At 41.9% G+C, this 12,939-nt stretch overlaps 1 protein-coding gene across 4 annotated transcripts in view; it reads left to right on the top strand.

Moving 5' to 3' along the window:
* The window catches only part of stxbp5a (syntaxin binding protein 5a (tomosyn)), an 83,980-nt gene that overhangs the window by 32,828 nt on the left and 38,213 nt on the right, over window positions 1-12,939 (top strand). For all 4 annotated transcript variants that reach the window (XM_031870433.1, XM_031870434.1, XM_031870435.1 and 1 more), the window contains exons 4-5: window positions 970-1,070; window positions 9,640-9,774. In XM_031870433.1, the coding sequence (XP_031726293.1) occupies window positions 970-1,070; window positions 9,640-9,774 (236 nt within the window). The remainder of the gene's footprint in view (window positions 1-969; window positions 1,071-9,639; window positions 9,775-12,939) is intronic.

Here is a 12,939-nt window from a genome sequence, read left to right on the forward strand (position 1 = left end):
TGTATGATGATCGTATTGGTAGTGTGAAAGTAACTCGCATTCCTTCTCTGCTCATCTCCCTCACGTCTTACCGAGTTTTTTGGCAGTGAGCAGTTCTCGTCCTTGTATGCGACTGTACCAAGAGTAGGATTACACATTCAAACAAAGTCCCGTGGTATCAGTGGGGCTGGGTGATGATGGCCCAAAAGTTGGCACAGAATGCCTGCTCACACTCTTCTGGCTGTTTGTGTTAAAACAAAATGAGTTAGTGATGCCTTGTGGACTTTGACATATTTGATTGAATGAAAAAAGGTCTATTACCTTTAACCAATAAATTTGTGGAAAAAAGAAGAGTACTGAATACTCTTACCAGACCAAGTCAAATTCAAATGAACTAGTATTATATATTCATGCACAGTGTGCAGGATTTCTTGGTTCCTATTGATCCAATGCACTTGTCAATAACACCTTTTGGTGTTATTGACAACTTTATTGAAATTGTCAGTCGATTCTCACCAGACATTCTTAAACAGCTGACATGCTGGAAACATTTCTATACGTATTGAATGCCTACAGCTTTCTGATTCATGTGGCAAGTTTGATTTACTTCATGTTATTGAGAAATGCAGTATTTCAGGCTTAGTTGTGTGTGTGTGTGTGTGTGTGTGTGTGTGTGTGTCAGCATCAGCGTCTGTGACTGTGACAGTTCAAACAAACCCTGAGAGAGATGGAGACGATTTTCAGTGCCTCCTACACGTGCACATACATTTAAATACATCTTATGAATCATTGCTGTTACCTGGGAGAAAGACGCCTGATTTAAAACCTGTTTCCAGGGAATACAGTGTGACTCATGCATGTCAGACTCACAGAGAGCAGTCTGTCAAATGTGTTCATGGACATTTCTGTCGTTATAATCTACATGTATTTCAATGATGGTACATGTGATATCTTTGAATGTAAAATGAAAGGACTCTTTTGTTGTGACAGGGAGCGCTGGTGAGTGCTCTGGCAGACGACAGTGTTCACCTGTGGAACCTGAGGCAGAAGAGACCAGCCATCCTCCACTCCCTCAAGTTCAGCAAAGAGAGGTACGAGAACGCAAAACTGCAAATGACGAGAAAGACCATCCGCTTATTTGATGTGTCCGTCTTGCTACCACTGTCTTTTTCTCCTCAATTTTGCCCTCGCACTCGCTCTGGTGCGACATGAACTGTGTCTTTCTGAGCAGGGGCCTGTGTCACAGTTTGCTGCCCGTGTGAACTGTTCGTTCTCACTGACTGTCGTGCCGTATGCAAACAGACGGCATTTCGTTTGGCAAATGTGTCTTTGCGCTTGCTAAACTGTGCACAGGGCAAAGGAGGCGACATAGAGGCTCTCTTTCTCTCTCTCTGTTGGTTCTCCAACTGAACTCATTATTTGGGTCACTTACTCGCTCTGCCTTTGAGGCTTTCCCATCACTGGGGCACACGTGTGAACCTACCCAAACACCTGAAGGTTTACACCAGCAGCTTGTAACAGGCACACACACACACACACACACACACACACTCACAAATAGACTATAAACATAAACACACGCACGCAATTAATATACACAGCGTCACACACTCTTTGAGATGGTGGATGGTGTGTGAAATTAAAACTTCTGAGATTCAGATTTTTGTGATAATCATAAGAAATACAGTTAACGCTTATCAGACAAATACCATCTAACCATGTGACGATATAATGATATGAGATCTGGAACTTTTGTTGCATGGCATCCCCTCTCTTGCTACCTTTTAATTCACTCTCACTCTTCTACTATCCACCGTCAATGAAAGTGGTATTACATGTGGTTATACATGAGGGGGCCATTTTCAAAACAGTCCTTTGTGCTTAATCAAGGACAATCCAATATCCAAGAACTGATATTTGGCTGACAAGCTAAAAAAAACATTGCATAAATGAATACAATTTTCCATTTGCAAATGTCAAAACTCTGAGATACAAGACGAGTGAAGTGCAGAATCACCTCACCTCAAGGAAGTTGCTGTCCACTGTCTCCTCCAATCACGGATGCAGCGATAAACCATCAGAGCCAATCATATCCATTGGCCAGTGATCTGTCACAGTTAAAAGTGGGGAATGGGTTAAACGTCAGAGCCAATGATCTGAGACAGCGCTGATGTGATGGACAGGTGGCCGGCAGCGTCTTTTAGGGCGCGTTGTGTTCTTGCGTAGGCGCTTGACCGCCTCTGACATTTAGTAAGCACCGCCGTCCAACGCAAAGACGTCGAGACGCAGCAGCAGAAAGGAGCGAAGTCACTTCATCTCAAGAGAAGTCAATTGGAACGAGAAGATTTGAGAAAGGGAGAGTAACGGAATTGTATGAAAGAAGAAAAGAAGAGGAACAGGTAACACAAGCAGGAGGAGGGCTTGAGAGGGATCAGACGTCCCACTCATTGGCTTTTCTCCTCCCATTAAAATATCAAGAGGACGATGGAGCCTCATGACTGAGACAGTCTTACTAGTTGATCTCAGCATTAGACATCAGTCTGCTATTTGGCACCTGACGACAATTTCACCTGAGGATGTTACAGAATACGAGTCTCTCTGTGACTATTTTGAATCCCTCAATTTAATAATGACAACAAATTTGCATATTTTCTATCAGGTTACTGGTTTCCTCCCACATGCCAAAGACATAAGGCTCAGGTGAACTGGAAACGTAATTGCCTATTCGTGAATGGGTTTGTCTACTTAAGCACAACACGTGCAGCTGCGTTACAAGTAATTGTATCATCTGACACCTATAGCACGCACACCACATAGATACTGATCCAGGATGTGAATGCTGCTTGGATGTTGTCGCACTTTGATGCTGGGAAATAGAAAATGTGCTTATCCTGACATGTTGTCAGGCTCCAACACCCGCTTTGTGTGCTTACTCGCAAAATAATGGGCGTGGTGGCTTTGATGATTGTAATACATCGTTGTATGTGTTGCCCTTTAGCCCTGCGACATACTGGCAACCTGTCAAGGGTATTCTCTGGCTGGGTTTGCCTCTCAGGGGGTAAGCAGGTATTGATATAGATCCATGGAAGTAAATACACTTAAGTATTAACGTTTTACATTAACTTTATGTGTGACCAACGTGCATGCATATAACAGGTAGGATTTGTTGACTACTCATCTCCTCATTGGCTTGGAATGATTTATGTTTTTTGCTTTCAATGCAATTAAACTGTTTCTTAGAAATGCATTGTAACAAGTGTTATGGCTTTCCAAACAAATCTCACTTAGCACCACATTTTTCAGGCTCTTAACTTAAGCAGTGCATACGAAATGTTTATATGAAAGGTACGTGTATCTCCCCCGTACATTGGTATCATATTGTATTCAAGTGTTTGCTGATCAGCAGTCCATTTTCCCCCTCTGTGAACTGATACACAACTCTGCAGTCCTCCATTATTATAATTGCTGCCCGGAGGAGCAGCCTCCAAAGTTATTGGGACCATCAGGGTTTTGTTGAGTCCATCATATTTCAACTTCTCTATCACACAGTTTTGCCAAGTGTGTTGCACTCTGAGAAGCTTTTAAGATCTCCTCTGGCTCTAAAGGCTATAAATATCTCTCTGCTTTGTATATTTCTAAAAAAAGGTGTGCACACCGTGGTTATTAGAAGATCACAGCTTGAAGTGTCATCAGAAGGTAAGAATTGCTGTTGAAGTGAAGCCACGATGCAGTGTTGATGGTTTTAAGACAGACAAGTTGCAGGATTGAATTGGACAGATGTGTACAACCTATAAAAGTCTTAAGTCACCCACTGCCACTCTATCCCATCTCCCACTTTTTACCCTTGCTCCTTTGTTTTTCCTCTCTCTGTTTGTTCAAAGCTTGACTTTAGTCAGGGCAGTCATTTCCTTGTCAACAAAAGGACAGTCACCCAACCAGAACTGCCACGACAGCCTACTAACAGAAAAATGGAACACAAGCCAAATGAAACACTCGTGCTCCCCACATTATTCTAGGTACATCATTAACCATGGTGATTCAAAAAAAGATAATTAATTAATAATTAATTTTAATTATGATAATTTTGAGAAATTTACAATTTCTTTCTGTGAGTTGAGAAGACTGACACCTTCTTTTCTTTAAATTTTTTTTGGGCATTTTTGTCTTTATTTAAAAGTGTAGAGACAGACACTGGAAATGGGGGCGAGAGAGAAGGGTATAACATGCGACGAAGGAGCGGGTAGTCTTTTTTTAACTTTGGAGAGAGACTGGCTAGCTGTTTCCCCCTGCTAAGCTAGGCTAATAGCCTCCTGACTCCAGGTCCATACTTGATGCACAGACATGAGACTAGTTAAAATTTTCTCACCTTACTCTCGGCAAGAAAGTGATTAATACCCTTTTCCACCAATAGGTGCATATATGCTGTTTTCAAAACACAGGAAAACCCACCTTAAATAGGTGATAGACTCCTTTCCCATTGCTAGTATGCTGTGTTGTTACACTGGCCTGTTTCTTCAAAACGTTTTTTATTTATTTTCTATACAACCCAAATTCCCCTTTTGAAGTCTCTAGGTTTCCTGTCTTCTTAGGGCCCATTCCAATACTCAGGAACAGATCCTTCTCTCCCACCTTCTCGCCTTCCTTCCCCTGATCAGTATTCGAGTTGATGGGTGAAAGCAGTGTTACAGAAAGCCCTCCAGCGTCAGCATCCATTCACATCAGATCACAGGCTCTAAGAGAGAGGAGAGAAGGGAGGAGAGGAGGAGTTGAGACAGACTGGGCCTCAGCCAGAGAGCAGTGAGTCAGTCTGTGGGTAGGAGTGTCGGGATGGAGGGAGCGCAAAAGAAATCCTGCCGAGTCATCCTGGCGTAGGATGCTCTCGTCACCTCCTGGCCTCACAGGAATGCACTGCAGATGTGGAAGCTATCGTCAATGCAGGGTGATATGATGGGAGATGATGAGAGAGGGTAGCCAGGGTCACCACACACACACACACACACACACCCGATACACAGACAACATAGATAAGACCTCTACTGTTACTTGCTCTTTTGTAAGGTTTTTTAGATTATTTTATTTCAAAATAATAACTAATTGTATTCTTGATATATTTGATTCTAGCTGCTCGAATCTCGACTTCTGGAAGCTGATCCTAGTAACTTAATATTGGAATTTTATATAACTTGAATCTCAGGTACCACTTTAAAATATCTACTCTGTAGTTTGTCGACAAAGCTAGTGCATCAATTAAATGAATGGAAATACTTGAAGAATTTTAATTAATTCAGCAGATTAGAGTTTCCTTAACGATATTCGACTGATTTGCTACTCCCTTTTTCTCCAGCGTAACCTTGTAACTGTGCAAATGCATATTAAAGAACTGTGAATGTGAATTCAGCATTGTTTTAATTACGAGGCCTAGGTCCGGATTGATTTTCGCAGGTGCTCTGCTCGTGTAAAGTGGAGAGAGAGTGTGAAAGTGTTTAAGAGAGAGAGAGTGTGTGTGTGACTCAATTAAGATACTTCTTCATTGAGAACCTGTTCGTAGATTGGGGTCTCTGGACTCTCATCAGATTAGAAAAAAACCTGGTCTGGAGCTTTGCCAAATGGATACTGTATGTCTATTTGATTTGTGTTCTCTTCAACAGTGATGGTGAATTTCTCCAACATCCACAGACTCTTCAACACTTATTCGACTTTTTGTTGTTGTTGTCTTCTGCATTGTCTGCATCACCAGTTCCAGGCAGAAAGGAATATCTGTACTCTCCATTACTCTAAAACTCCTTTGTGCTCTGATGAGAATATTGGCCAGATGAAATAACAGACACAGATTTGATGACAATACAATATGCGATACGGCGATATATATTTTATTTTGAAACATGACCCTTGTTCTTTTTCTGTCCGCCTCTTCCCCTGCCATCATTGTGCATGATTCTTTAATAGATATATTTGAACACATTACATTTGTTGATAATATTAAAACTCATTATGTGGGCTATTATGAGTCCTATTACGGCTTTGCTGCAGCAATGGCATACTCATTACTGGAACCAAATCATAGTGTTTCATTCGCACGTTATTGTCTTGTCAGCCATTCAGCAGTTTGTGGTCAGTGCTTTGCTCAAGGGCAGTTCTGAAAAAATAAAAACATAACTAAATCAAGTCAGTTTAGAACATTATTTGAGCGGACAGACGGTGACTTTCTAATGACGGGCAGGCACAGATTACTCCACTTGCAATAGTCCTCTTTGATTAGAACATCACATAAAACCAAGCATTTACAAACAATGACTTTCTCAAGTACCCCCTTCTCATTTGCAGTGAACCATGCTCTCATACGTCTAGCCCACAGTGCAGTTAACCTCAGAGTTTGTGTGTGGCAGGCGTCTGTCATTTCCGAGGCAATGTGTTTGGGCCTGAGCCTGCGAGCTGGCAGCTGCCTTTTGTGTGTCGTGACCACTTGAAGCAGGACACTCGTGCGTGCGCAACAGGTGTGAACACAATGACACGCACATAAACAATTAGTTTACACAAAAAGAAATGGAAACGCACACATTGCTAAACTGCGAGCACATTTGTATAATTATGCTTCCTACCACTGCCTCTCAGTCGGCCCTTGAATACTGGCTCTCGGAACACTTAATCATCTGGCTCGTATGAGCGCACATACACAAATCAAGCATATTTATATACAACCATAGACTGCATATAAGAAGTGGATGTAGTCATCGTGACGTCACCCATTGGTTTGTGGACCGCTGTTTTGAAGCCTCGACTTTGCCGATTTCGCCATCACCGTGTTGGATTACGGCTGTCGCCATGTTGTTTTTCGCAACCAATGAATGTAATTTAGCATATTTGGAATGCGGAGGAGTGACGTAGAGACGCCGTATACGGCTCTAGTATTGGCAGCGACGTGTCAATCACAGTAAGCACCGCCCTAAAGCCTACTCCACTTTATGGACTATTTTACTCTAAATGGACTATAATGTACTAAATGAACATCATGCTGTATTGAAGAAGACTTAAAATCTAGTGATTGAGACCATGAACTCATGTTTACAATGTTTACTGAGGGAATAAATCAAGTGAGAAGTAGTCATTTTCTCATAGACTTCCATACAATTTGACTTTTTCTTTGCAACCGAAAGGAGTCGCCCCCTGCTGGTCAGTAGAGAGAATGCAATTTTTAAGACTCTTCCGCATCGGCTTCACTCGGCAGAACCGGAGGTTGCCGCCTGTATACAACATACATTTACGGTACATATTATGTAATTACATGAGTTCAAATCAGTTGCTGAGAAGCATGTACACATGGTTGCACCATGCACTCACTCAAGCCCTCATATGCATAGATGAGGCACATCTGTTTGTGCAGATGGAAAAGCAAATGAATTCCAGTTGACAGTCCGCCACAAGTCGTCCTGAAAAGTCATGTAGCTCTTAGTCACCTCATCTGTAGTGAGTCTGTAGTCTGAGCGTGTGCGTCTCAATGATCAACTGTTCACGGTACAGTAGTAAGTCATCTTGTGCTCTTGCAACCCTAAATATCATGTTCATGAACAACTAATTTGAATAACTACAAATTACGTTTCCTCCAACATATTCTTTGCAAAGCACATTGGTAGTGTATCAATAATGCTCATGGTCAGCTTGCCTCATCAGATGAGGCTTAAATGAGCATGTGCAACTCACTTACGGTATTACTCTCATATTTGATTAAGCCAGACCATACTCCTGTTTGTAAATGCTGTATGTAAATCTAGGTTAGTGTGTTTGAGTGTTTTTGAGTGTCTCTGTGCAGATTTTGCACTGTGTGGATGAGATTTATGTCAAGTAGCCCAATTCCTCCCAAAAAATGAATATATTCATGATTTAGAGCAGAGCATTGAGGCAGAGGAGGACGGTGTGTGTGTGTGTGTGTGTGTGTGTGTGTGTGTGTGTATGTGTGTGTGTGTGTGTGTGTGTGTGTGTGTGTTGTAGTAGGAGCTGCTACTCTCAATACAGCCCTGCAGCAACAATCTGAAAGACTCAGAGAGAGAGAGAGAAAGGGAGAGCTGGAGAGAAAGGGAGAGAGGCTTTCTGCGCATTAAAACACACATACGCTCAAAGTCACTGCAAGGACATGTTTACACAAATCCACGTGTTGCTGTGCTATTGAGTGTATGTATATTTATACAGTATAATGCAAGGTTTCTGTTTGACCCTTTCTACTACAAAATACATCCATACTGTATACTGCTAGCATCCTTTGCCAAATATGTTCAGGAGGAAACATATATTGCTGCGAGGATCCCTTGCAGCATTTTTCAAGTCCAGGAAGTGTCACTTTCTTACACTTCACGTGACTTTCATACCAGAGACTCAGAGACCAGAGTTTGAGTCCTGCATCCCACATTCTTTTAGTTTTATGCTACTAACATGTGGTTAATATCTCAGGAAGAAGAATCTTTCCCTATTAACCAGGTGCTTTTACTTGCCCTTAACATGTTAATTATTCTTTAGTTGCTAGGAGTGGATATTGTAGTTGATTGTTGAATGTTGTTGATTGTGAATGTTTTGCATATTTATTTAATTGAAATGTGGTCTCAACACGTTGATGTTTATGATGTTGATATTTCTTTTCTTATTACATATACTGTAGTTGCTTGGAGACATGGTTGCAATGTTATGTAGTTTGGAAAGCGTAATGGAAGCATGGGGAAAGTGGTTATTTTGATCTCTCCTTGAATACTGCATAGAGCCTGGTCTTCAGTTTAATGCCAGTTATATTAATTCATCTCTGACAAGATCTCATCTCATCGGATTATAAAAAGAATACACACTATTTTATTTTTTTTGACATACTGTATCTAGTTAAAGCGTCTTTGACAGCAGATATTACATTTGGATATTAAACTTGCTGTGCAGAGTGATTCCATTGCTAAATACGAGCCAGTCTGTCATGAACGCAGAGGAAATACCCCAGCGTGTCCTTCCAGGTTGGAAGTAATGGATAAAGAAGAAAGAGATGGATACAACTTCATTTATCTCCCTACTTGGGTGGTGTGTCCCAGCTGATGAGCCGGGGGCGCGCTGTCTTATAGATGCAGGCCTCTGAAGTCCACAGGTCTAGCTCAAAGCACCGTGCAAGAATAAAAAGGATCGCTGGAGGAGCTTGGCGACCTTGAATTATTAGCAAGGCGAATTACCAAGGTTGTATATTATTATTCCTCAGATGGATGAAAGAGCAAAAATGATGAAAAAGGAATGAGAAAGATGAATGGATAGCCACAGCTAAGGAGGGAAGGGTTCGTAACCCCTCATTAAACTTAAGTCTGATGGATTGATGAAAGGAGGAGATGTGCAAGCGATGACGAAGACAGGAGAGTTTTAGGAGTGTCTTTGTCCTCATGTACCCTGTAGGTCTGGATAGACGGTTCGCTGATTGAATGACTCAAAAGTCTCTTTGGTTTCCCACTCTCATCTCGACTGCTTCGACCTGATGGAGTGGTAAATAATCCTCTCACAGTTTTGCATAATTTGTCTCCCGTTATAATAGGCCGCTGAGTGATTTTTCAAGAAGCTTCTGTCTCTTGGCTCTACCTGGTCCACCCTTCCTCTTCCTCTGTCGTTCTCTGCTCTACTCTTTTAACTGGTGTCTCCTTCTCTTCACAGAATAACCTTCTGCCACCTGCCCTTCCAGAGTAAATGGTTGTACATCGGCACAGAACGAGGGAACATCCACCTCGTCAACGTGGAGTCCTTTATGCTCTCGGGCTATGTCATCATGTGGAACAAAGCCATTGAACTGTGAGTGTAACTGCCCACGTGTCACCCTCTGATGCTGCCTCCCACTCTTAATGCCCTGAATGTTTCTCACATTTGCTCTTCTTCTTCTTCTTCTTCTTCTTCTTCTTCTTCTTCAAAGGCTGCACAACTTGGCATGCTGCTGTGCAGGTTTTTGTGCAGTATGGAGGGGGTTCTCCACAGTGAATCACCGATACGCAGATCAATATTTGAACTCTGTGGGAATCAAACTCATATCAGCAGCACTGCAACATTGATCCCAGGGTCTATTTACTCACCTTGCAGCACATAAGTGAGGCCAGCGATGCAGTGTAATCAGCATTTTACCTTTCAACAGGTTATTGTAACTTAAATGTAATGAGATAAGAAAGAATCATTAGTCAGTCTATCACTTCCAGGCACCGTATCGGACTCCAGGTAGCGAGCGACCTGTCTCTTTGCTGTTTCAATGGATCCGTAAGTTTGACAGGCTCCATTTTGGTTCCCTGCTGTAGAGACTTAAATTATTCACTGGAGCGTTTTGCTTCACGCTTTGCCCCTCATCCACTTCTCTGCATGTGTGTGCGGGTGAGGAGAGAGGGAAAAGATGGAGGGAGGAGGGAGGGGGTGGAACAGGTGTCTGCTGAGATCAGTGTATGGTACACGCAGACGTCTCGTCTTGTCGACAGGGCTGCAGGGAAGAAAAGGCGAGAGTGAGTGGTGGGAGAGAGGAGGAGGAGGAGGAGGAGGGGGGAGGGGGGGGGGAGTGTATGACAGAGAAGACTGGAGTGGAATGGATGAGACAGGGCTTTTGCCTGGGGTAAAGGACATGCAGAGGAGGAAGGTGATGGAGGAGAGGAATGGAGTGGTGACAGAGGGATACCTGCAGGTAACAGAGGGCAGAGAAGAGATGAGGGTGTGCGGAGAAATGAGGATAAAGAGGTGGAAAGGTTTTCGATTAAATAAAAAAAGGGCAGAAGAGGAGAGCAAGGAGTGATAATGATGAGAAAGAGGGTAGATGTGGATGATAAGATAGAGAGGTAGATACAGGAGTTCTTCTTGACTAAAGGACAAGCAATAACTTACACTTTTCTTTGCTAGACTGCATTCTCTTTGTTTTTCCTTCAGCTTGACGGTATACCATTCACTCCTCTTCACCTTGTTTCACCTACATGTCAATGTTTTCTCATCCTCATATTATTTCAAAATTCCTCCTCCATTCCACAGCTTTTGACAAAGTTCTCTCTTTGAAAAGTGAAAATTAATACAATCTAGAATATTCTCAAAAAAGGTTATAAGAATATCTTTTGAATGTACAGAAAGTGAATAATGATTAAATCAACATACAATTATTGAAATAATGGACTGCTTTTATGAAACGCTTTTAGCATCTCATTCACCCGTCACACACACACACACATTTGGCAAGTAACCGTGCAAGGGACTGGCCATATCCGGTAATTTGAGGTTAAGAATGAGGTAAATCCGGTATCATACCCCAAACACTGCACTTAGACGATGACCGGTTCGACCTGCCAAAAACTTAGCCAGCACAAAAAAGTGTAAATTGAAAACATCCCAAAGAAATCTACCATTTCAGCTGTAAGGATGCGTACGTTCATGGTGCTTTATATGCAACATTACTAAATCTTTCTAAAATTATAAAGCGGACAGAAAAATGAAAACAATCCTGCTTGAATTCAGGGTTGAGTCAGTATCCTGATCCTGCAAAAATATAACATTTGATACATTTGATATTTTCATTAATATTCAGCAAATTCCAAAGAATGTGTTAGCATCTATTTTCTGGTTTGATGACGAATCCTTTTTGACTACATCAACCATAACCTCTCGCTTCAATAAGCTGAAAGGGAGATTAGTCCTTTCCATAACACTGCCGTTTGTATTAGAATTAGAAATAGAACCGTATGTCACTTTCTACATGAAACAAAAGGCCACACAGCCTGCAAGTGAACATTTTAACCGGCCTCAAAATCCCCTTCTCTACACCACAGATTGCAGAAGCTGCTAACATTAATATATATATATATATTTTAACCGTATACATCTCTACCTTACCTCCATTTCTTCAAGCCACCCAAAAATGAACATGCAACAGCTTTGTTTAACCTCAACACTTTCTTTGACGTATTGTTGTTTCCATTCAGGCCACAATCACTCACACATAGTATTCTGTGGGATACTATGTCTTGAAGATGGCGGCAGTGCCAGCAATTGATTCATGTATTCGTTACAGAAGCTCTCACTTTGCATGTATGTCTATATGTATGAGTGTGTGTCTGTGGTTTGCTTTGACCCAGATCAGAGCGGTGTGATTTGATTCTCTTGTTCTCTCTTCTTTTGTTCTTTGCCAGCTGTGGGGTTGGTAGGGTGGCGGTAGTCCAGGTACAAAAGCCTCTGTGTCTTTCCCATTGTTCTTCTCCGACGCTGTCGTCGTCAGAAGATAGCGCTTGATCTAAATTAACTGGAATTACTGTAACAATTATTTTCTTTTAGAGTTGATTCATTGTTTAAATAACTTATTGAGGAAAAATGCTGACTGCTTTTCTCTGTTTTTTATCATCATAAATTGATTACCATTAGGTTTTGAACTGTTAAAATAAGCGTGTTGAAGATGCCCCATCGGGCTCTGGGAACCTGTGCTGTGACTCAACAAAATGTTGTTGGTGTTGCAGACTTGCATTTCTAAGCTAGGTCATATTTCAGTATCATCAGCTGAACACTCAGAGTTGTCTACATCAGTATTATTGTCATAAACTGGAGCTAATACATGTAGTGCTATTTAAAGCATTTCAAGATTTTATTTGAAGCCCAGCCTCCTGCACCTCTGTTCTATTGTCATTGCTGTAATGAGCTTAGAATACGCTGTGTACCGGGGTCATCATCCCTTGGGCCCTACTATTTGGAGACAAGCTGCAGTAGCTGTGCCAGTGGCCCCAGGCCTGGCCGGGCCTGGCCCGGCCCGGCCCGGCCCAGTGCTCAGTGCGTTTGTATGACTCACATATATTACAGTACATAACCAACTGCATGGCGCTATAGTTAAGTCAGTGCTTTAGGCATTAAGGAAATCTGTGTTTGTTCAAATTACATTTTTATGTATGCACTGTATATGCGAGAATATTTATAGATTTGTACCTGGCAGCATCTGTGTGTGTGTGTGTGTGTGTG

This window comes from Anarrhichthys ocellatus, unplaced genomic scaffold (assembly GCF_004355925.1).
Source record: "Anarrhichthys ocellatus isolate YVR2014 unplaced genomic scaffold, GSC_Weel_1.0 scaffold52, whole genome shotgun sequence".
NCBI lineage: Eukaryota > Metazoa > Chordata > Actinopteri > Perciformes > Anarhichadidae > Anarrhichthys > Anarrhichthys ocellatus.